Genomic DNA, 25,476 nt, shown 5'->3' with positions numbered 1-25,476 from the left:
AGCAGGAAGGGATTATAATACAATTTCACCAACCACAATAAGATAACTATGTGAGTGAGTCACTGGCAGAGAAAGACACAGTATTGTCAGGGTCAGTGCTCTGCTTCCACACAACTCATCCAAATGGAAAGTGGTGGACTGCATGTTCTGTTTTATGCATTGTTCTATGCCTGTAGGACACTCTTCCAATTGGCTGGTTTTCACCAAAAGGTATTCAATTCAGAGAATATATTGATGTGTATCAGTGCATCATACAGTGCTATGTTTATTCATTAGATTAGTAGGGGAGAGTGGGGTAAGTTGAGCCATTTTTTTTTACATTCAGCATCACTCCGTCAAGGGAATGATAGTATTATTTCTAACAAAGATATCTGCATATATATTTCAGGATTTTGCGTATCCCTGGAAATAATCAGAATTCATGTAAATATGACAGTTTTGAAAACATAACTTGTCGGGAAAAAAAGTGGTCTCTCGGCACAACTTTGCCCGGGTATGGGGTAAACTGAGCCGCTTAGCCCGGGTATGGGGTAAACTGAGCCACTTAGCCCGGGTATCGGGTAAACTGAGCCGCTTAGCCCGGGTATGGGGTAAACTGAGCCGCTTAGCCCGGGTATGGGGTAAACTGAGCCGCTTAGCCCGGGTATGGGGTAAACTGAGCCACTTAGCCCGGGTATCGGGTAAACTGAGCCGCTTAGCCCGGGTATGGGGTAAACTGAGCCGCTTAGCCCGGGTATGGGGTAAACTGAGCCGCTTAGCCCGGGTATGGGGTAAACTGAGCCGCTTAGCCCGGGTATGGGTTAAACTGAGCCACTTAGCCCGGGTATGGGGTAAACTGAGCCACTTAGCCCGGGTATGGGGTAAACTGAGCCACTTAGCCCGGGTATGGGGTAAACTGAGCCTCTTAGCCCGGGTATGGGGTAAACTGAGCCTCTTAGCCCGGGTATGGGGTAAACTGAGCCGCTTAGCCCGGGTATGGGGTAAACTGAGCCACTTAGCCCGGGTATGGGGTAAACTGAGCCGCTTAGCCCGGGTATGGGGTAAACTGAGCCGCTTAGCCCGGGTATGGGGTAAACTGAGCCGCTTAGCCCGGGTATGGGGTAAACTGAGCCGCTTAGCCCGGGTATGGGTTAAACTGAGCCACTTAGCCCGGGTATGGGGTAAACTGAGCCACTTAGCCCGGGTATGGGGTAAACTGAGCCACTTAGCCCGGGTATGGGGTAAACTGAGCCTCTTACCCCGGGTATGGGGTAAACTGAGCCACTTAGCCCGGGTATGGGGTAAACTGAGCCTCTTAGCCCGGGTATGGGGTAAACTGAGCCACTTAGCCCGGGTATGGGGTAAACTGAGCCGCTTAGCCCGGGTATGGGGTAAACTGAACCGCTTAGCCCGGGTATGGGGTAAACTGAGCCGCTTAGCCCGGGTATGGGGTAAACTGAGCCACTTAGCCCGGGTATGGGGTAAACTGAGCCGCTTAGCCCGGGTATGGGGTAAACTGAGCCACTTAGCCCAGGTATGGGGTAAACTGAGCCACTTAGCCCGGGTATGGGGTAAACTGAGCCACTTAGCCCGGGTATGGGGTAAACTGAGCCGCTTAGCCCGGGTATGGGGTAAACTGAGCCACTTAGCCCAGGTATGGGGTAAACTGAGCCACTTAGCCCGGGTATGGGGTATGTTGAGCCGCTTAGCCCGGGTATGGGGTAAACTGAGCCGCTTAGCCCGGGTATGGGGTAAACTGAGCCACTTAGCCCGGGTATGGGGTATGTTGAGCCGCTTAGCCCGGGTATGGGGTAAACTGAGCCACTTAGCCCGGGTATGGGGTATGTTGAGCCGCTTAGCCCGGGTATGGGGTAAACTGAGCCTCTTAGCCCGGGTATGGGGTAAACTGAGCCGCTTAGCCCGGGTATGGGGTAAACTGAGCCGCTTAGCCCGGGTATGGGGTAAACTGAGCCTCTTAGCCCGGGTATGGGGTAAACTGAGCCTCTTAGCCCGGGTATGGGGTAAACTGAGCCACTTAGCCCGGGTATGGGGTAAACTGAGCCTCTTAGCCCGGGTATGGGGTAAACTGAGCCTCTTAGCCCGGGTATGGGGTAAACTGAGCCACTTAGCCCGGGTATGGGGTAAACTGAGCCGCTTAGCCCGGGTATGGGGTATGTTGAGCCTCTTAGCCCGGGTATGGGGTAAACTGAGCCGCTTAGCCCGGGTATGGGGTAAACTGAGCCTCTTAGCCCGGGTATGGGGTAAACTGAGCCTCTTAGCCCGGGTATGGGGTAAACTGAGCCTCTTAGCCCGGGTATGGGGTAAACTGAGCCTCTTAGCCGGGTATGGGGTAAACTGAGCCTCTTAGCCCGGGTATGGGGTAAACTGAGCCTCTTAGCCCCGGGTATGGGGTAAACTGAGCCGCTTAGCCCGGGTATGGGGTAAACTGAGCCTCTTAGCCCGGGTATGGGGTAAACTGAGCCTCTTAGCCCGGGTATGGGGTATGTTGAGCCTCTTAGCCCGGGTATGGGGTATGTTGAGCCTCTTAGCCCGGGTATGGGGTAAACTGAGCCTCTTAGCCCGGGTATGGGGTAAACTGAGCCTCTTAGCCCGGGTATGGGGTATGTTGAGCCTCTTAGCCCGGGTATGGGGTAAACTGAGCCTCTTAGCCCGGGTATGGGGTAAACTGAGCCTCTTAGCCCGGGTATGGGGTAAACTGAGCCGCTTAGCCCGGGTATGGGGTAAACTGAGCCGCTTAGCCCGGGTATGGGGTAAACTGAGCCTCTTAGCCCGGGTATGGGGTAAACTGAGCCTCTTAGCCCGGGTATGGGGTAAACTGAGCCTCTTAGCCCGGGTATGGGGTAAACTGAGCCTCTTAGCCCGGGTATGGGGTAAACTGAGCCTCTTAGCCCGGGTATGGGGTAAACTGAGCCTCTTAGCCCGGGTATGGGGTAAACTGAGCCTCTTAGCCCGGGTATGGGGTAAACTGAGCCTCTTAGCCGGGTATGGGGTATGTTGAGCCTCTTAGCCCGGGTATGGGGTAAACTGAGCCTCTTAGCCCGGGTATGGGGTAAACTGAGCCTCTTAGCCCGGGTATGGGGTATGTTGAGCCTCTTAGCCCGGGTATGGGGTAAACTGAGCCTCTTAGCCCGGGTATGGGGTAAACTGAGCCTCTTAGCCCGGGTATGGGGTAAACTGAGCCTCTTAGCCCGGGTATGGGGTAAACTGAGCCACTTAGCCCGGGTATGGGGTAAACTGAGCCACTTAGCCCGGGTATGGGGTAAACTGAGCCTCTTAGCCCGGGTATGGGGTAAACTGAGCCTCTTAGCCCGGGTATGGGGTAAACTGAGCCGCTTAGCCCGGGTATGGGGTAAACTGAGCCTCTTAGCCCGGGTATGGGGTAAACTGAGCCGCTTAGCCCGGGTATGGGGTAAACTGAGCCACTTAGCCCGGGTATGGGGTAAACTGAGCCTCTTAGCCCGGGTATGGGGTAAACTGAGCCTCTTAGCCCGGGTATGGGGTAAACTGAGCCTCTTAGCCCGGGTATGGGGTAAACTGAGCCTCTTAGCCCGGGTATGGGGTATGTTGAGCCTCTTAGCCCGGGTATGGGGTATGTTGAGCCATGGGACAGGGTAAGTTAAGCCACCTACACATTTCTGTACTGAATGAAACATTACCACTACCTTTTTAAAAACCATGTCTATCTTTATTTCCCAAACACAATTAAACATAATCACAACCGCTTTTTTGTCTTTTAATAATTTTAATCATCTTTGAACATAGCCTTAACACCTAACAAATACATTTTTAAAACACTTTTAACATAAACCAGGTCCTGTTGTTACCTCATATCCCAGCGATAATGCCTGGGAAGAAAACACTTCAATTTGCTCAACTTGCCATTGGCAAACATTTTGACTATATTAGGCACTGACATGCTAGGTTTAGGACCTCATATTGAAGCTTATAGAGACCCCAACTGATGTATAGAACAATCTTTAAATGATCTACTTTGGTTTAGATACAACCATCATGAAACCTCTAACACAATAAAATAATTTGACTTGGTGAAAATCTGTTTTTTGGACCTAACTTGCTTACCACTTTTTAAATGGGGTTTCTTCCTTCACAGACTCCATGAAATTATGACCTCTTTCTAAATATTTGGTTAAATTATTATTATTATTATTATTATTATTATTATTATTATTATTATTATTATTATTATTATTATTATTATTATTATTATTATTATTATTATTTGACCCTATGGGACATGGTCAAAAGTAGTACACTATAAAAAATAATATGGTGCCATTGTTCCAGAGGTTGTCTTGGAGCCAAACACAAACAGCTGCATACATTTATTGCCTTGTGTTCTGCCCCAGAATGCGCTCTTTGAACGACCAAGGAGGCTCATCTTCAATGTCTGTCTCCTACAGGAGTTTAGTGGTACTGATGTGCACAGAATGTTTAAGATACACTAACCGGACGGTTTAATAGGTACACCCATCTGGTACGGAGTCGGACCCCCCCTTTGCCTCCAGAACAGCTTGAAGTCTTCGGAACATTCTACAAGGTGTCAGAAACGTTCCACAGGGATGTTGGTCCATGCTGATGCGATGGCATCATGCAGGTGCTGCAGATTGGACGGCGGTACATTCATGCTGTGAACAGCCCGTTCCATCTCATCCCAAAGATGCTCTATTGGGTTGTGGTCTGGGGACTGCACAGGCCACTCAAGTAAACTGAACTCACTGTTATGTTCCAGTAAAAAAAAATCCACTCCTCAATTGTACAGTTTTGGTGATCGCATGCCCACTGGAGCCGCTTCCTGTTTTTAACTGATAGGAGGAGAACCCGGTGTGGTCGTCTGCTGCAACAGCCCATCAGAGACAAGGATTGACGAGTTGCACGTTCCGAGATGCCGTTCCGCACACCACTGTTGTACTGCGCCATTATTTGTCTGTTTGTGGCCCGCCTGTTAGCTAGCATGATTCTTGCCGTTCTCCTTCGACCTCTCTCATCAACGAGATGTTTTCGCCCACAGGACTGCCACTGATTGTATGTGTTTTGATTGTCGCACCATTGTTGGTAAACATTAGACACTGTCGTGCGCGGATGTTTATAGCACGACATTGATTCATTGGTCATCAATCGGAAACAATATATACAGTGCATTCGGAAAGTATTCAGACCCCTTGACTTTTTCCACATTTTGTTATGTTACAGCCTTATTCTAAAATTGATTATATTGTTTTTTCCCCCTCATCAATCTACACACAATACCTCATAATAACAAAGCAAAAACAGGTTTTTAGAAATTAAAACTGAAATATTACATTTACATAAATATTCAGACCCTTTACTCAGTACTTTGTTGAAGCACCTTTGGCAGCAATTACAGCCTCAAGTCTTATTGGGTATGACGCTACAAGCTTGGCACACCTGTATTTGGGGAGTTTCTCCCATTCTACTCTGCAGATCCTCTCAAGCTCTGTCAGGTTGGATGGGGAGCGTCGCTGCACAGCTATTTTCAGGTCTCTCCAGAGATGTTCCATCGGGTTCAAGTCCGGGCTCTGACTGGGCCACTCAAGGACATTCAGAGACTTGTCCCGAAGCCACTCCTGCATTGTCTTGGCTGTGTGCTTAGGGTCGTTGTCCTGTTGGAAGGTGAACCTTCACCCCAGTCTGAGGTCCTGAGCGCTCTGGAGCAGGTTTTCATCAAGGATCTCTCTGTACTTTGCTCCATTCATCTTTCCCACGATCCTGACTAGTCTCCCAGTCCCTGCCGCTGAAAAACATCCCCACAGCATGATAATGCCACCACCATGCTTCACCGTAGGGATGGTGCCAGGTTTCCTCCAGACATGACGCTTGGCATTCAGGACAAAGAGTTCAATCTTGGTTTCATCAGACCAGAGAATCTTGTTTCTCATGGTCTGAGAGTCCTTTAGATGCCTTTTGGCAAACTCCAAGTGGGCTGTCATGTGCCTTTTACTGAGTAGTAGTTTCCGTCTGGCCACTCTACCATAAAGGCCTGATTGGTGGAGTGCTGCAGAGATGGTTGTCCTTCTGGAAGGTTCTCCCATCTCCACAGAGGAACTCTGGAGCTCTGTCAGAGTAACCATCGGGTTCTTGGTCACCTCCCTGACCAAGGCCCTTCTCCCCGATTGCTCAGTTTGGCCGGGCGGCCAGCTCTAGGAAGAGTATTGGTGGTTCCAAACTTTTTCCATTTAAGAATGATGGAGGCCAATGTGTTCTTGGGGACCTTCAATGCTGCAGAAATGTTTTGGTACCCTTCCCCAGAGCTCTACGGACAATTCCTTCGACCTCATGGCTTGGTTTTTGCTCTGACATGCACTGTCAACTGTGGAACCTTAAATAGACAGGTGTGTTCCTTTCCAAATCATGTCCAATCAATTGAATTTACCACAGGTGGACTCCAATCAAGTTGTAGAAACATCTCAAGGATGATCAATGGAAACATGATGTACATGAGCTCAATTTCGTGTCTCATAGCAAATGGGTGAATAGGGTGTTTCCACAGGGTGTAGTGTATAGGGTGTTTCTATAGGGTGTAGTGTATATGGTGTTTCTATAGTGTATAGGGTGTTTCTATAGGGAGTAGTGTATAGGGTGTTTCTATAGGGAGTAGTGTATAGGGTGTTTCTACAGGGTGTAGTGTATAGGGTGTTTCTATAGGGTGTAGTGTATAGGGTGTTTCTACAGGGTGTAGTGTATAGGGTGTTTCTACAGGGTGTAGTGTATAGGGTGTTTCTACAGGGTGTAGTGTATAGGGTGTTTCTATAGGGTGTAGTCTATAGGGTGTAGGGTGTTTCTACAGTGTGTAGGGTGTAGTAGGGAAGAGTGTATAGGGTTGAGTACCTGCAATGTGACGAACTTCTCCAGTGGGCTCTCCACGCTAGACATGCTCATCATGGAAGCATTAGCCATGTTCTCCTGTGGGGGGTCTTCACTACTCAGAAACAGCTTGCCTTTGAAGTTATGCACCACACACACCACCTAGAACACACAGCAGGGAGAGACAGGAGTTATACACCAATTTACAACAACAAATATGACAGCTTTTTCTGACCACCGTACAACCAGCTGGTCATAAATGTGACCTCTATATTATGTGCTATATATATAGAGGTCTGTCATTTTTATCATAGGTACACTTTAACTGTGAGAGACGGAATCTAAAACAAAAATCCAGAAAATCACATTGTATGATTTTTAAGTAATTCATTTGCATTTTATTGCATGACATAAGTATTTGATACATTAGAAAAGCAGAACTTAATATTTGGTACAGAAACCTTTGTTTGCAATTACAGAGATCATATGTTTCCTGTAGGTCTTGACCAGGTTTGCACACACTGCAGCAGGGATTTTGGCCCACTCCTCCATACAGACCTTCTCCAGATCCTTCAGGTTTCGAGGCTGTCGCTGGGCAATACAGACTTTCAGCTCCCTCCAAAGATTTTCTATTGGGTTCATGTCTGGAGACTGGAGACTCCAGGACCTTGAGATGCTTCTTACGGAGCAACTCCTTAGTTGCCCTGGCTGTGTGTTTCGGGTCGTTGTCATGCTGGAAGAACCAGCCACGCCAAGATCTCGCAATACATGGCCCCATCCATCCTCCCCTCAATACGGTGCAGTCATCCTGTCCCCTTTGCAGAAAAGCATCCCCAAAGAATGATGTTTCCACCTCCATGCTTCACGGTTGGGATGGTGTTCTTGGGGTTGTACTCATCCTTCTTCTTCCTCCAAACACGGCGAGTGGAGTTTAGACCAAAAAGCTCTATTTTTGTCTCATCAGACCACATGACCTTCTCCCATTCCTCCTCAGGATCATCCAGATGGTCATTGGCAAACTTCAGACGGGCCTGGACATGTGCTGGCTTGAGCAGGGGGACCTTGCGTGCGCTGCAGGATTTAAATCCATGACGCCGTAGTGTGTTACTAATGGTTTTCTTTGAGACTGTGGTCCCAGCTCTCTTCAGGTCATTGACCAGGTCCTGTCGTGTAGTTCTGGGCTGATCCCTCACCTTCCTCATGATCATTGATGCCCCACGAGTTGAGATCTTGCATGGAGCCCCAGACCGAGGGTGATTGACCGTCATCTTGAACTTCTTCCATTTTCTAATAATTGCGCCAACAGTTGTTGCCTTCTCACCAAGCTGCTTGCCTATTGTCCTGTAGCCCATCCCAGCCTTGTGCAGGTCTACAATTTTATCCCTGATGTCTTTAAACAGCTCTCTGGTCTTGGCCATTGTGGAGAGGTTGGAGTCTGTTTGATTGAGTGTGTGGACAGGTGTCTTTTATACAGGTAACGAGTTCAAACAGGTGCAGTTAATACAGGTAATGGGTGGAGAACAGGAGGGCTTCTTAAAGAAAAACTAACAGGTCTGAAAGAGACGTAATTCTTACTGGTTGGTAGGTGATCAAATACTTATGTCATCAAATAAAATGCAAATTAATTACTTAAAAATCATACAATGTGATTTTCTGGATTTTTGTTTTAGATTCCGTCTCTCACAGTTGAAGTGTACCTATGATAAAAATTACAGACCTCTACATGCTTTGTAAGTAGGAAAACCTGCAAAATCGGCAGTGTATCAAATACTTGTTCTCCCCACTGTATATACTGGTCATATATATATATATTATATTACTTAGCCTACTGGTCATATATATTATATATATTATATTACTTAGCCTACTGGTCATATATATATATATTATATTAATTAGCCTACTGGTCATATATAGTATATATATTATATTACTTAGCCTACTGGTCATATATATTATATTACTTAGCCTACTAGTCATATATATTATATATATATTATATTACTTAGCCTACTGGTCATATATATTACATATATTATATTACTTAGCCTACTGGTCATATATATTATATTACTTAGCCTACAGGTCATATATAGTATATATATATATATATATATATATATATATATATATATATATATATATATATATATATATATATATATATTTTATATTACTTAGCCTACTGGTCATATATATTATATTACTTAGCCTACTGGTCATATATATTATATTACTTAGCCTACTGGTCATATATATTATATTACTTAGCCTGCTGGTCATATATATTATATATATTATATTACTTAGCCTACTGGTCATATATATTATATTACTTAGCCTGCTGGTCATATATATTATATATATATTATATTACTTAGCCTACTGGTCATATATATTATATATATTATATTACTTAGCCTACTGGTCATATATATTATATATATTATCTTACTTAGCCTACTGGTCATATATATTATATAAATATTATATTACTTAGCCTACTGGTCATATATATATATTATATTTATATTATATTACTTAGCCTACTGGTCATATATATTATATATATTATATTACTTAGCCTACTGGTCATATATATTATATATATTATATTACTTAGCCTACTGGTCATATATATTATATATATTATATTACTCAGCCTACTGGTCACATATATATATTATATATATTATATTACTTAGCCTGCTGGTCATTTATATTATATATATTATATTACTTAGCCTGCTGGTCATATATATTATATATATTATATTACTTAGCCTACTGGTCATATATATTATATTACTTAGCCTACTGGTCATATATATTATATATATATTATATTACTTAGCCTACTGGTCATATATATTAAATTACTTAGCCTACTGGTCATATATATTATATATATTATATTACTTAGCCTACTGGTCATATATATTATATATATTATATTACTTAGCCTACTGGTCATATCTATTATATTACTTAGCCTACTGGTCATATATATATATATATATATATATTATATTACTTAGCCTACTGGTCATATATATTATATTACTTAGCCTACTGGTCATATATATTATATATATTACTTAGCCTACTGGTCATATATATTATATATATTATATTACTTAGCCTACTGGTCATATATATTATATATATTATATTACTTAGCCTACTGGTCATATATATTATATATATTATATTACTCAGCCTACTGGTCATATATATATATTATATATATTATATTACTTAGCCTGCTGGTCATATATATTATATATATTATATTACTTAGCCTACTGGTCAAATATATTATATATATTATATTACTTAGCCTACTGGTCATATATATTATATTACTTAGCCTACTGGTCATATATATTATATTACTTAGCCTGCTGGTCATATATATTATATATATTATATTACTTAGCCTACTGGTCATATATATTATATATATTATATTACTTAGCCTACTGGTCATATATATTATATATATTATCTTACTTAGCCTACTGGTCATATATATTATATAAATATTATATTACTTAGCCTACTGGTCATATATATATATTATATTTATATTATATTACTTAGCCTACTGGTCATATATATTATATATATTATATTACTTAGCCTACTGGTCATATATATTATATATATTATATTACTTAGCCTACTGGTCATATATATTATATATATTATATTACTCAGCCTACTGGTCACATATATATATTATATATATTATATTACTTAGCCTGCTGGTCATTTATATTATATATATTATATTACTTAGCCTGCTGGTCATATATATTATATATATTATATTACTTAGCCTACTGGTCATATATATTATATTACTTAGCCTACTGGTCATATATATTATATATATATTATATTACTTAGCCTACTGGTCATATATATTAAATTACTTAGCCTACTGGTCATATATATTATATATATTATATTACTTAGCCTACTGGTCATATATATTATATATATTATATTACTTAGCCTACTGGTCATATCTATTATATTACTTAGCCTACTGGTCATATATATATATATATATATATTATATTACTTAGCCTACTGGTCATATATATTATATTACTTAGCCTACTGGTCATATATATTATATATATTACTTAGCCTACTGGTCATATATATTATATATATTATATTACTTAGCCTACTGGTCATATATATTATATATATTATATTACTTAGCCTACTGGTCATATATATTATATATATTATATTACTCAGCCTACTGGTCATATATATATATTATATATATTATATTACTTAGCCTGCTGGTCATATATATTATATATATTATATTACTTAGCCTACTGGTCATATATATTATATATATTATATTACTTAGCCTACTGGTCATATATATTATATTACTTAGCCTACTGGTCATATATATTATATATATATTATATTACTTAGCCTACTGGTCATATATATTAAATTACTTAGCCTACTGGTCATATATATTATATATATATATTATATTACTTAGCCTACTGGTCATATATATTATATATATTATATTACTTAGCCTACTGGTCATATCTATTATATTACTTAGCCTACTGGTCATATATATATATATATTATATTACTTAGCCTACTGGTCATATATATTATATTACTTCGCCTACTGGTCATATATATTATATATATTATATTACTTAGCCTACCGGTCATATATATTATATATATTATATTACTTAGCCTACTGGTCATATATATATATTATATATATATTATATTACTTAGCCTGCTGGTCATATATATTATATATATTATATTACTTAGCCTACTGGTCATATATATTATATATATTATATTACTTAGCCTACTGGTCATATATATTATATATATTATATTACTTAGCCTACTGGTCATATATATTATATATATATCAATCAATCAATTTTATTTTATATAGCCCTTCTTACATCAGCTAATATCTCGAAGTGCTGTACAGAAACCCAGCCTAAAACCCCAAACAGCTAGTAATGCAGGTGTAGAAGCACGGTGGCTAGGAAAAACTCCCTAGAAAGGCGAAAGCCTAGGAAGAAACCTAGAGAGGAACCAGGCTATGAGGGGTGGCCAGTCCTCTTCTGGCTGTGCCGGGTGGAGATTATAACAGAACCATGCCAAGATGTTCAAAAATGTTCATAAGTGACAAGCATGGTCAAATAATAATCAGAATAAATCTCAGTTGGCTTTTCATAGCCGATCATTAAGAGTTGAAAACAGCAGGTCTGGGACAGGTAGGGGTTCCATAACTGCAGGCAGAACAGTTGAAACTGGAATAGCAGCAAGGCCAGGCGGACTGGGGACAGCAAGGAGTCACCACGGACGGTAGTCCCGGCGTATGGTCCTAGGGCTCAGGTCTCTCAGTTGGCTTTTCATAGCCGATCATTAAAGAGTTGAAAACAGCAGGTCTGGGACAGGTAGGGGTTTCGTAGCCGCAGGCAGAACAGTTGAAACTGGAATAGCAGCAAGGCCAGGCGGACTGGGGACAGCAAGGTGTCATCATGCCCGGTAGTCCTGACGTATGGTCCTAGGGCTCAGGTTCTCAGAGAGAAAGAGAGAACGAGAGAATTAGAGAGAGCATACTTAAATTCACACAGGACACTGGATAAGACAGGAGAAGTACTCCAGGTATAACCAACTAACCCCAGCCCCCCGACACATAAACTACTGCAGCATAAATACTGGAGGCTGAGACAGGAGCGGTCCGGAGACACTGTGGCCCCATTACTTAGCCTACTGGTCATAGTTAAGACCTCATCATAACCTGGGAATGACCACCTGACTACTGCGTATTACCTACTTACAGTATTACCTACAGAGGATACAATTGGATATTGAAAACATTGTTCATTAAATTTCTATTTGTTTCCATAGTTACCAATTAACGTTTACATCTGCAAAATAGTCTTACATTACAGTTTTTCTCCATTGGTTTGGCTCATTTCTTGAAACAGAAATTACATTCTCAAAACTCTAAGATCATTTGGCAAAACAGTCTTACAGTTCAGCACAACACTATAGCTCACTTGCAAAAGCTCATATCTCTCCTAAAACTGTTCACTCATGCTTCAAAACTAAATTCCTTTCCCATATAAGGAGTCAGTGCCACGAAAATGGCAAAGATCCTTCTCAATTGCTTTGGCTCATTTCTTGAAACAGACCGGACGTTCTCAACACTCTTGGTGCTTTAGCCAAAATAACGTGGATGGTTCGGCACAACACCATGGTTCACCTGCAAAAGCTCATACCTCTCCCAAAACAGTTCACGCATGTGTCAAAACTAAATTTCCTTCTCATTTAAACAGTCAGTGCCCCCAAAATGCTTCGTCCCTTTGGCATTGTGTAAGCACTGCAAGTCAAAATGTTTAGATGTTTTGTCACTATGGCAGAGGACCATTGAAATATCCCTCATGTCCACCTTTCAGTCTTAGCCCAGTCCTTCATTGACAATGGTTACTGTACTGTTTTTTGTCTAGCTAACAGAATACAATTGTGTATAAAACTGAAAAAAATAAATAGGATTTTAGGGTAAGAGTAGCCTCCAAGGTTTGACATCACACATTGCACTCATACTGCCAAGGAAATTGTAACCATTCTCATTCACACACATAAAGTAACTTCCATACATCAGAGTAAAAGAAAATGTATACAGCATAATATACTGTAATATAAACACACAAACAAAAAACAATGAAAATTATATGCAGCCTACAGTGCTGTAAATAAAGCTGGAGTTTCACAACTAACAGTTCTTCACTGGTCGCTGTCCTCACCCTCCTGGCCATCCACACGCTGCTGTCTGTCTGGCCACAGATTCTCGGTCCACATCACAGCGTATATTCTCCCTTGCGATGCAACGAGGGGAAGAAACGGCGTGCATGTCGCAACCATCCCCTACACTGATCTCCTGTAATATCCTCACACGCAGCGTCCATTGCATGGAGCAGGGACCTCTGATCTTGAGCCCGATGCTCATACACTCTCCACCTCCAAGCGGAGAAATACTCCTCAATAGGATTGAGGAAAGGAGAGTAAGGTGGTAGGAACACCATGACCATCCTTGGATGAGTAGTGAACCAGGCCCTGATGAGCGGGCCACGGTGGAAATTCACATTGTCCCATACAATGACATATTGTGGTAGGTGAGGCCCTACGAGACCGCTCTCATTTTCAGGGATCAAATCAACATGAAGGCGGTCCAAGAAGATGAGGAGCTTCTGTGTATTGTATGGGCCAAGACTGGGGATGTGAGTGGCCACACCATTCTCCGATATGGCAGCACACATAGTTATATTGCCCCCTCGCTGGCCTGGGACATCCACCATGGCCCGGTGGCCAAAATATTACGGCCACGTCTTCGGCCCTTGGCCAGGTTGAAGCCAGCTTCATCCACAAACACGAGGATGTGATGGGTCTCGTTTCCTTCCAATGCCATTATTCTCTACAATAGCGTAAAAAAGAAAACATCAAATCAGTCATACAGAAGAGTCATACACTACAGTTACAGACAATTACATAGGAATGTTCTATGTTCTCCACAAGTTCAATATACTACTGGCCACTACTCCAGTGGTTCCAAACCTGGGGTACATGTACCCCTATGCAGAGGTACTACAGGGGGTATTTGACAGAAAGGGGAGGGGGAAATCATCAATGACTAGACTTACTGAAATGTTACAGTAAAACCCACAGTATTAGATAGATTTACATGGGAGGCACTAATTGCAGCTCTTTGACCCCTTTTCTTATTGTATGTTATATTCTTCAAAATAAGGATTATAATGATAATTGCATCATACAGTAAGCTGCAGTTTTTAGGCGAAATGTTGAAGTCAGATAAATCAAATACTTCCATACCTGGATTACCTGGATACACAAATCAGGTAAAGTGGGTACTGAAGCCAAAAAAGTTTGGGAACCACTGCTTAATTGTAAAAATGTTATAATGATGGACAACCAGTAACTGACTTACATGTACATACTGGTACCGTAGCTCTTTCACTCTATCAGAGTTCCTCTCAAATGGTACCCTGTAAATTTGCTTCATTGTCATCTGATGCTTCTTCAATATCCGGTCTATTGTGGAGATGCTTATAGAGTTGACATTTTGGAATATGGCATTGTCTTGTAGGATTGCAGCGCGGATCTGTCTCAATGTGATGGCATTATTTGCCATCACCATGTTACAGATCTCTTGTTCTTGTTGTTCATTGAGAAGTTTTCCTCTGCCACCTGTGCAAGGTTGTCGTCCAATCCTAGATATAGAAGTCAAAGGACAACACTCCATTCGTAATGTATACCTTATGTATTCCTTACAGAATGAGTTACCTATGTAATTGTATTGTTGTTTTACTTACAGTAACTTTACCACAATTCTAATGCATCACTGCACAGTGACTGGAATACTACTGTAAACTGTATCATCAATACTGTAGAAAATAAACTATTCCATAGTTTATTTTCTCCAATGTTTTTCTTGTCATTTTTAGTATCATAACATCCCATTGAGGTAAGATATTACTGTAGGCCTATCACACACACACACTAAATGAATAGGTAAATATGTAAATAAATATATTTCTTGCTCTATGCACAGTGTCCTGTCCTATACAACATATAATTCCATCATTGACTGACTACATACCTGTTTTCCCTGCGAAAGGTTTGGATGATGGAGGAGACTGTTGAGCGAGGCACATTAGGCTGCACTCGGCGACCTGCCTCCGCCATTGTGAGGCCATGGTTGATGACATGGTCTATAATTGTGGCCCGAATTTCATCCGGGACAGCATGGTGTCTTCGTGCTCCTCGGCCTCTTCCCCCTATTCCACCACCACGCACCCCTTACTCCTCCTCCTCCTCTTCTTCTTCTTCCTCTTCCTCGAGCAGGCAGTTGCCCTTGTTCATTTACTTGGCCAGGTGCCTCCATGTTCAGAAATTGTACTGGTCCTGCATGGTCAAGCTCTTTACATACATGTTTGGCAGCATTCACAGTCATGGACAGCACCTGTCAGGTAACTAAACATACTGTTTGATTGGTCATCTGAGATGTGTGAAACTCCTCCTTCGTTAGTCAAGTTCTAGTTTCACCTGACTGTCAATTGCTGTAATAAATTTATCAAATGTTCCAAGGGATTCATATATGGTATTCATGGTATTATGTTCTTGACTAATTTTGACAATTGAACAGACTATTGTGCATGTGATGACTTATACAATGAAATGACGCTGACACGTTTTGGAGCGAACAACCATTAGACTGAGAATCAACAATCAGTTTAGATCAACAAGATCTATTCACTTGGAAATTGTGCTAAATGTAGGCTACCTGTACTTAATCATTTGCAAAGATGTACTGAGACATTTAGAAATGTACTTAGACATTTGCAATTTGATGAAATGAATGAGAAATTCAATTCTGTTGTGAACAATTGCCAAGTGGTTTGGAGGTTTGTCCATGTAGTTTTGAGAATGTAATTTCTGTTTCAAGAAATGAGCCAAACCAATGGAGAAAAACTGTAAAATAGATCAAGCAGTGGCACAAACAAATCTACATCACAATTTGTTGCACATCTGCATACAGTAATTGTTTCATAATTCACCCAAAGACATTACATGCATAGAAAGACTGGGACACAGAGTATATACAGGCAGATTGTTTTATTTGATTAATGATTAATAAGAGTGGTGTGATGGGGTAGATCCTCATCAAGGACCTCTGAGCGCAGAAGGCCCTCTGGAGCGCAGTGGCCATCTTAAAGAGTCGTGTGATCGGTCAGATCTGGAGCGTAGTGGCCATCTTGAAGAGTCGTGTGATCGGTCAGATCTGGAGCGTAGTGGCCATCTTGAAGAGTTGTGTGATCGGTCAAATCTGCAATGAAGAGAATCAGCGAATTACAACTTCATCAATTTCAGATTTTAAAAGAAAACTAGAAAAGGACATTTGATGAAGATACTTTGTATTTCCATGGTACTTGTTGAAGAACCACCATGGTGGTCAGGGGCACATTGTAGGACTTTCCTGAAGGCCTGCAACACATATTCCTCCTGAGGTTTCAGACTTTTCATGACACTTACTGTAAGCATAAAAAGAGAAGAAAATAAATTAACGATTGGCGTAATGTGGGCGTGCAGGACACGACAGAACAGTAGCGCACTGTGTCTTTAACAGTCAGAATCTATAAACAATGTCTCACTGTCTATGTCAAATGTCTCAACTGCTCACATTTAGTTAACAACTACAATGGAGGACACACGAGTGGTATCAAAGGCATGCTGCTCCTCTGTCCCTTCATTTTCAAGTAGGACATTAATTCATTGGTCATCAATCGGAAACAATATATACGGTGCATTCGGAAAATATTCAGGCCCCTTGACTTTTTCCACATTTTGTTACGTTACAGCCTTATTCTAAAATGGATTACGTTGTTTTCTTCCCTCATCAACCTACACACAATACCCAATAATGACAAAGCAAAAACTAGTTTTTAGAAATCTCAAAATGGTAGTTTTGCTTAATCCTAATATTATTCAAACAACTTTTTATAAACACACCGCTCCATAATCCTGAGGACATTGTCCCGGAGAGGTTCCCCCAATTGAGGACAGCTTGGCAGTCTTAAAAAAAGAAAGGTAAATGCACAAATTGAAGAATGTGCAACGAGACAACAGAAATATTATCTTTTTCAAAAGTGATGGTCTGTCATACCAATTCTTACATGACTATTTTAATTGGATCTACTTACACTACACTCTGAGAAAAAGAGGGTTCCAAAAGGGTTATTCAGCTGTCCCCATAGGAGAACCCTTTTTGGTTCCAGGGAGAACACTTTTGGGTTCCAGGGAGAACACTTTTGGGTTCCATGTACTAAACACCTGCTCTTTCCATGACATAGACTGACCAGGTGAATCCAGGTGAAAGCTATGATCTCTTATTGATATCACTTGTTAAATCCACTTCAATCAGTGTAGATGAAGGAGAGGAGACAGGTTAAAGAATGATTTTTAAGCCTTGAGACAATTGAGACATGGATTGTGTAGTTGTGCCATTCAGAGGGTGAATGGGCAAGACAAACGACTTACTGTAAGTGCCTTTGAACGGGGTATGGTAGTAGGTGCCAGGCGCAACAGTTTGTGTCAAGATCTGCAGCGCTGCTGAGTTTTTCACACTCATCAGTTTCCCGTGTGTATCAAGAATGGTCCACCACCCAAAGGACATCCAGCCAACTTGACACAACTGTGGGACGCATTGGAGTCAACATGGGCCAGCATCCTTGCGGAATGCTTTCGACACCTCATAGAGTCCATGCCCCGAATAATTCAGGCTGTTCTGAGGGCAAAAGGGGGTGGGGGGAGGTGCAACTCAATATTAGGAAGGTGTTCTTAATGTTTGGTATACTCAGTGTACATCCCTCTGTGGAAAGGGTTCTAAATGAAATAGTTCTACCTGGAACCAAAAGGGTTCTACATGGAACCAAAAAGGGTTCTACATGGAACCAAAAAGGGTTCTTTAAAGGGTTCTCCTATGGGTACAGCCGATTAACCCTTTTAGGTTCTAGATAGAACCTTTTTTTCTAAGAGTGTAAGATAAGGCAATCATGGGCAGCTGAATAGCATGTCTCTTGGGGAATCCAGTCTCTGTGAGACCTGATGCAGAGAAAAAAACGTTAATGGTCATCAGCCCAGCTAGTGCAAACCTAGCTCTTGCACATTGAAGATCAGAGTATCAAACCGAAAAAAAAGAAGAAAAAAAACATTTTGCACACAAAACTTAGTCAGGTGACTATGGATTTAAAGAGGGGGGTGCTGCTCTCTCCTGTCCCTGCGATGTGGCAGAATAGGTGAATGGTAACTGAGTGGGTGGACAAGCATTGCTGTAGAGGCCATGCATCAGGACATTGACATGTTTCAGGAACTGTAAAGACAGAGGCTAATCATTATTAACCATTACCTAAGGTCTTCACTAAGTTAGACTTAGCCTAGCAAGGACATTGACTATGTTGCCCCTCAGCTATCTGGCAGTCAGACAGACATACGGCAATAGATAGAGAGATAGAGATAGAGATAGAGATAGAGATAGAGATAGAGATAGAGATAGAGATAGAGATAGAGATAGAGATAGAGATAGAGATAGAGAGAGAGAGAGAGAGAGATGTTACATTTCTCAGTCAGCCGGCTGGATGACTTCTGTACTCCTGCCCTTTGTACCTCCTCCATCCTTCCATCCTTCTAGAAGATTCCTGCAAGAAAGGAAAATCAAGAATTGAAAAAGGATCCCTGATGATTCAAGAAAGACTTCACATCCATATTGTGGGGTACAAGGCTAGCTTACAAACACACACACACACTGTTTCCTATGTGTGTGTTCACCTCTCACTCTCACACACACACACACACACACACACACACACACACACACACATTTACTGTCATTAACTAAACATAATCAAAATTGTCAAAACGTTAGCTATCTAGCTACAACCAATGGCTACACCAGGTAAAAAATTTAACCTTACCATGTCCCTGGGAGAATTAGAGGACTAAATTCCACTCCATGGTGAAGGAAATTTCAGATGAACTTCACCAACGACGTGGAGCCCAGACCAGGCTTTGTGGAACCTAGCTCTGACTACATCGATTCGCCCAAGGTCAATACCTCAGAAATGTAAATTATGAAACGCCCACTTTGTACCTATGTTTGTCCTCTGTGGTGCCTTTCTTTGTTTGTTGAAATCCATACTTTTTCAATAAACGTTAACCACCAACAGTTTTTTCTCATTGCTGTTGCTCTATTTGATTAACGTTTATTGAAAAAGTATGGATTTCAGCAAACAAAGAATCTTGGAACCCGGGTCTACACGGCAAGACGGCGAACCACGGTCCCAAATGAGCTAAACTCCAGGACTCCTGAAACCCAGGGCTGTTACAGTACTGTTATATGTTACAGCGTTATTGCAACACAGAGGACCGGGGACTGTGACACAGTGATGTCATAATGGTGTAGTTGAGGACCGTAGGCTGTGACGCAGTGATGTCATAATGGTGTAGTTGAGGACCGTAGGCTGTGACACAGTGATGTCATAATGGTGTAGTTGAGGACCGTAGGCTGTGACACAGTGATGTCATAATGGTGTAGTTGAGGACCGTAGGCTGTGACACAGTGATGTCATAATGGTGTAGTTGAGGACCGTAGGCTGTGACACAGTGATGTCATAATGGTGTAGTTGAGGACCGTAGGCTGTGACACAGTGATGTCATAATGGTGTAGTTGAGGACCGTAGGCTGTGACACAGTGATGTCATAATGGTGTAGTTGAGGACCGTAGGCTGTGACACAGTGATGTCATAATGGTGTAGTTGAGGACCGTAGGCTGTGTGATAGAGGAATTATGATTATGACTAAAATTGTTAACCCCAATACTGATGATGACTGTGTGAACTGTGTTAGGGTTATCATTATAAACCCACTAACAGAGGGGGTGAGTTAGAAACTGCTGAGACAAACATTCCAGGATGAAGGGGACTGAGAAAATGGTTAAAGGCCTCCTAAAGGTGGGCAGAGCAAAGTGCCTTTGTGTGAAGTATAAAAGCTGTATATGTGTTTTTTGGCGGCAGAGCTCTCCATGATTAAACATACAGATCATTCTTGCCGGTTGTGGACCTTTGTTTAATTCATGATTAATCCAAAGCCTTACACCCTCTGGGAATTATTCAGAGCATTACGTTTGATTAATTAGAGATAGAAATTCTCGTGACAAATGGTCCTTCGAGCCGGATCTCAAAATACCTCTTTGTCGTTCTGAGGACACCGAAAACCGTGCACGGGAGGATGATAACATCCGTATAGAATAGACCTGGCCTTTGACGTTAAGGTTATAAACAGGCCGGTGATGAACCTTATGAATGATAAAGACGTTGACGAGATCTGAAAAAGCATTTAAATCCCAACTGCAAGGATAAGGTCAGTAATTTTTATTCATGGTTTTTGGTGGAATGATTTGAACTTGTATAAGAATAGTAATTATTGTGAAGGGGGCAGATAATAATTACCAAAATCTCATAAGACTTGCCATATTCTAGAGTGGTAAAGCACAGTAACTTAAAGGAAGGAATGGGGTCTGAAATGACTCAAGGTAAATGGCCACTACCAAAATAAACTAGTTAATATTGAGATTGTACGGGGTACAGTGTTTACAATATAAACAGGAAGGGAGATAATTATCATTGTGTGAGATAGATACATTAAACAAGTCAAGAGTCATAAACAACTGGGGATTTGCTCTAACTCTGTCTATTTCATAAAACTAGAGCAGTTACGACCTCTAGGTTACGGATAGTGTTAGCAAAAAATCATATAAGGTTGTATACGTGTGAGACCTAATGAGCCATCGAAATACGTGATAATTGTTTCAAGGAAGGGACTAAAATAGGTCGCGTGAGGAAAAAATGGTTGTCCCATCTGTTTCATGAAACTGGGGTCTTAAAAACCTCTGGGTTACGGGTTGAATAATTTAAATGGTTGATTACAAAAGCAGATCATAACATTTGCTCAAAAGTCGCACCTAATAATAAGTCCCAAATAAAATAATTATTGATTGAATTATTACTAAACGGGGGGATTTCTTATTTTTCTACCATGGGAAATAAATATTCTAAAGAGGTCCGAGAATTAACGGGGAATGAAATATATATATGTTAGGAAGGGATCAAAGAAATATGTATTATGGATCCATTTGGGAGAAGAGGTATGGATTTATTGGGCATCTCGATGTAGAGAAATTAGAGGCTATGACTAGGCAGATGCATGTAAATTGCGGAACGGATTTGAAGAAACAGCGAGGGGAGGGGCTAGACACAGCGAGAGTATGACTTTTGGAGAGTCAGGAAAGACTAGAGAATTGAAACACAGAGTTGAAGAGATTAGAGAGCTATAATAAATCAGGGAGGCAGAATAGGGGAGGAGATAAGAGGAAGTGCTTTAACTGTAACAAGGAAGGTCATTTTGCTAGAGCGTGTGAGGCGCCGTGTAAATACTGTAACAAAACAGGTCATAACCATCGCGACTGCAGAGATAAAAGAAAGGGCAGTGTCCTGGAGATGACAGTCTATTTTTTGGTTCCACGGGTAAAAAGTTTGAAGAAGTGATTTGTGTCGATTAAGAATTGGCTAAAAACACCACGAAGCGATTATTTGAGAGGTACCTATACATTTCTAACGATATATACGTATGAACTTGCTCACCCAAACATAGACGTACATCATGGGTGAGAAAGTAGAGAATATGAGTTTAAGGTTGTGCCGTTGCTTGATCATGTGATAAGGTTTAATGGGTAATTGGACCATAACTAATGTGGTTATAGAAGTAATGTATAATATAGTATAGAGCCAACAGAGGGTTCCATTGAACTATTATGGTTTATTGGGCATTTCAATGGCATAAGGTGAAATCTGTATGTATGAGTGAATTCAACGGCTGGTATGGGTGGTAACCGGATACTACTGAGTATTTGGTTTGGTGATGTTGAATGGAAGATTTGTAGCGTGGTTTGGGGTTAAATAGAAAGACTCACTTATTCAACAGGAATAGGTGCGGGGAGAGGTTTGTGTTGCTGAATGAGGTGAGAGCTAGTGCGGTTTTCATTTGGTGACGTCACTTGCTCTATGAACTGGAAGTAGTTGCTTTGAAAGGTTCGTGGATTTTGTGGAGTGACTGGCAATGTATGTAGAGGGTCCCTGGTTCGAACCCAGGTAGAGACAGTGGGTAAAGCTTTCGCATTGGGGCTATGGACCTAGATTACTACGTGGATTGAGAAATGTGAAAGGTTGAATTAGATAGTTTAAGCAGAAGTATTCTAGAAAGGTCTATGAAAATATGTTACAAGTACTAATGACATGATTTCGTAAGAAGGAAGATGATTAGGGCAGGTCCCCACGCCTCCCCCGTTGTGTAGGAAGGAGCGGGGGGTGAGAGACAGTACATAGTTCAAATGATAGGAATATCATTAAATGTATGCATATCAACGATAGCAAGTATTTGTTTTAATAATTAGGGCCTAATCAGAGAGAACAGTTAAAGAAATTGAATAGCGAACTGAAATTGCGATAGAGCTGTGAAAATTATTTAAGTTGAGGACAAAGGAAAATAATTTATGGTTCTAATTCCCGGGTAAAATAGTTGTACTTGCTTGACTGTATCGAGCAGAAGGTTGAATAGTTGAATGAAAAGCATTTCTTTGACAAAGTCTAATGGTTATTACTTTATTGTATAGGTTGGGTAACACCAGTGGTGTATGAAAATAATTGGTGATTTCTAAAACGATAATCTGTTTATGGTACGTTGAACAATGGGATATAGTTGTGACTATTAGGATGATGGATTGAATAAACATTGGTTAAAAGTATGAAGTTATTAAACAATAGGTTTATATAAAAAAAAAAAAACATCAATGCAACAGGTTGTGATGATTCAATTAATAGAAAGGGGTTATAGGGTTATATTAGAAGGTGTAGTGAACTTAATGAAACGTGGTATTATATAGTGTCTTCCAGGATTGATGGAAGTCTCCTATAGCATTATGTTAAGGGTATGCCTGGGATAAAATATAATGTCTTACTTACACGGAGTATGTGATTGTGTTGGCTAATGAATGAAATATTACATTTACAGGGGCGAAAGGAACAATAGAAGGGGAGACAGATTTTCCTATGGTGTTGGTCAAATAATTGATAATGGATCATTTGAGATGAGATCACATGGAGCATATTAAAGAGGATATGATCTGAAGGGTAATCAATTAAACAATCATTGTATACTCTAGGAATTTTGAGTGGTTTTATCGATTAGTTATGAGGAATTAGATCATCCACACTGGTAATTCTGAAGGCATGAGAAGAGGACTTGAAGATAGTTTATTTTACCAAGTTGAGGGTAATTTATAATACTGTGAAAAGTGTGAAGAAGATTATAATTTGGTAATAATATATATGATTTGAACCATAAAATAACAGAAGAGAGATAGAGCTTTCCCTGAATGAGGGATACCTGTTGCTAGTCAATTGTACTAATCTTGGATTACTTTACAGGATAGAAGTAAGTTGAGGTATTATCAGATGTTGTCATTTTAATTTAATTTTAATTATGGTTTAATAAACAATGTTGGTATTTTGTTTTTGAAAGCATTAGTTACGTTGTGACTCACGTGTTCAGAAAAGGGGGTAGTAATGATGGTAAGAGAATTTATTGGTACATTTGCAGATTGTAGCAAGAGAATGAGCAGTAGTAAATAATGTGTCATGGGTTAGATTAAATGTTTTAGAGGTGTGTAAGTGAAGTGGGAATCCATGGCTGTCCTACGTTATCAGTGAATGAAAGCAGAAGGGAGCCTTTTCCTTCTCTCCTCAAACAGAGAGGAAAAAGCGGCCAGGGTTGAGCAGAGTTCAGGCTAAAACCTTTGTCTCTCCTTTGCTATCTTCTTGATTGATTACAGCATGAAGCGGGTTAGGTTTGAAAGATTTAAGTATGGACCTGTCAGGTCCAACCATCAGTCTTCAGGTCAAGCCCGGGAGAGCCGGGGTAGAACAGAGTTTGAACTAAACATGAGTGTTTTTACAAGATAAGGGATTGATTGATTTGATTACTATTGATTCTGAACTGAATGAAAGTCGAATTTAGCCGCCATAATAGACAAAGGAAGTGGGAGGAGCAATAAAAAAGCAAGGGACAGTCTCAAAAATAAATAAGGAATGGCAATTGGATGATAAATTACCAATATTACCTAAGTGATTGTTTAGGTAGGTGGTAATATTGACACATGGGCAGAGACATGTGTCAAAAGGGGGGATGATAGTAGATGGTAGGATTAAATAATAAATATACGAAGGAGAGGACAAAATACTTTAAAATAACAATTTTTTTTAGATACAGTCTAGAAAGAGAATACTGATGTGAACGGTATGATTAGAGAGGGGTTAAGGAAAACACACAGGAGAGTAGGAAGAAATGGGGTACAAGGTCTACCGATAGTATTAATGACGATCAGGAGAACTCCAGATGAAGAAGGGTTATTTCCATTGGAGAAGGGATTTGGTAGACCATATAGAATGCCCGAGTTAGGACGACCGGAGAAGGCAGAAATAGACATTAAGAGCACCCTAGCAGAAAACGTGAGAAGGTAGTTTATTAACCACACCGGTATGTCAGAAGTTTTGTGCCCCACAGGTGAACTAAAGGAGAAGGTGACCCACTATCTAACCAGGTGACTGGTGAGCATCCAGTCCCTAAAGAAGAAAGACTGGAAGCAGGCCTGTTGGGAAGGGCCCTATCAGGTTATATTGGTCACCGCCTCTGCCATTAGAATAGCAGAAAGAGCAACCTGGGTCCACGTTACCCACTGCAAAAAGGTAAGAACACATACAAGCACCACTGAACACACGCAGAGCTAGAGAGAAGAACTGGACCAATAGGATCTGGGGATCACCTCTGTTATTGAAGATCTCCTACCCCGACCTATCATCACTGTAGTGTGTTCTCAGGGTGTGAGTATGGGGTAATACCAGGAAGAAAGACTGA

General features: G+C 40.9%; 1 protein-coding gene across 2 annotated transcripts in view; it reads right to left on the bottom strand.

Moving 5' to 3' along the window:
* The window catches only part of LOC121570637 (phospholipid phosphatase-related protein type 5-like), a 94,082-nt gene that overhangs the window by 6,549 nt on the left and 62,057 nt on the right, over positions 1 to 25,476 (bottom strand). Inside the window, exons 5-6 of one of the 2 annotated variants that reach the window (XM_041882113.2) lie at positions 19,068 to 19,148; positions 18,751 to 18,823 (exon numbers count right to left, since the gene is read on the bottom strand). In XM_041882113.2, the coding sequence (XP_041738047.1) occupies positions 19,077 to 19,148 (72 nt within the window). In that variant the 3' untranslated portion in view covers positions 18,751 to 18,823; positions 19,068 to 19,076. Of the gene's footprint in view, positions 1 to 6,867; positions 7,006 to 18,750; positions 18,824 to 19,067; positions 19,149 to 25,476 lie in introns of those variants that run through there. The other variant, XM_041882111.2, reaches the window with a different exon arrangement.

The sequence above is a fragment of the Coregonus clupeaformis genome, chromosome 7 (assembly GCF_020615455.1).
Source record: "Coregonus clupeaformis isolate EN_2021a chromosome 7, ASM2061545v1, whole genome shotgun sequence".
Taxonomy (NCBI): domain Eukaryota; kingdom Metazoa; phylum Chordata; class Actinopteri; order Salmoniformes; family Salmonidae; genus Coregonus; species Coregonus clupeaformis.
Note: the sequence above shows the minus strand (reverse complement) of the source record. Positions and strands in the feature narration are given on the sequence as shown.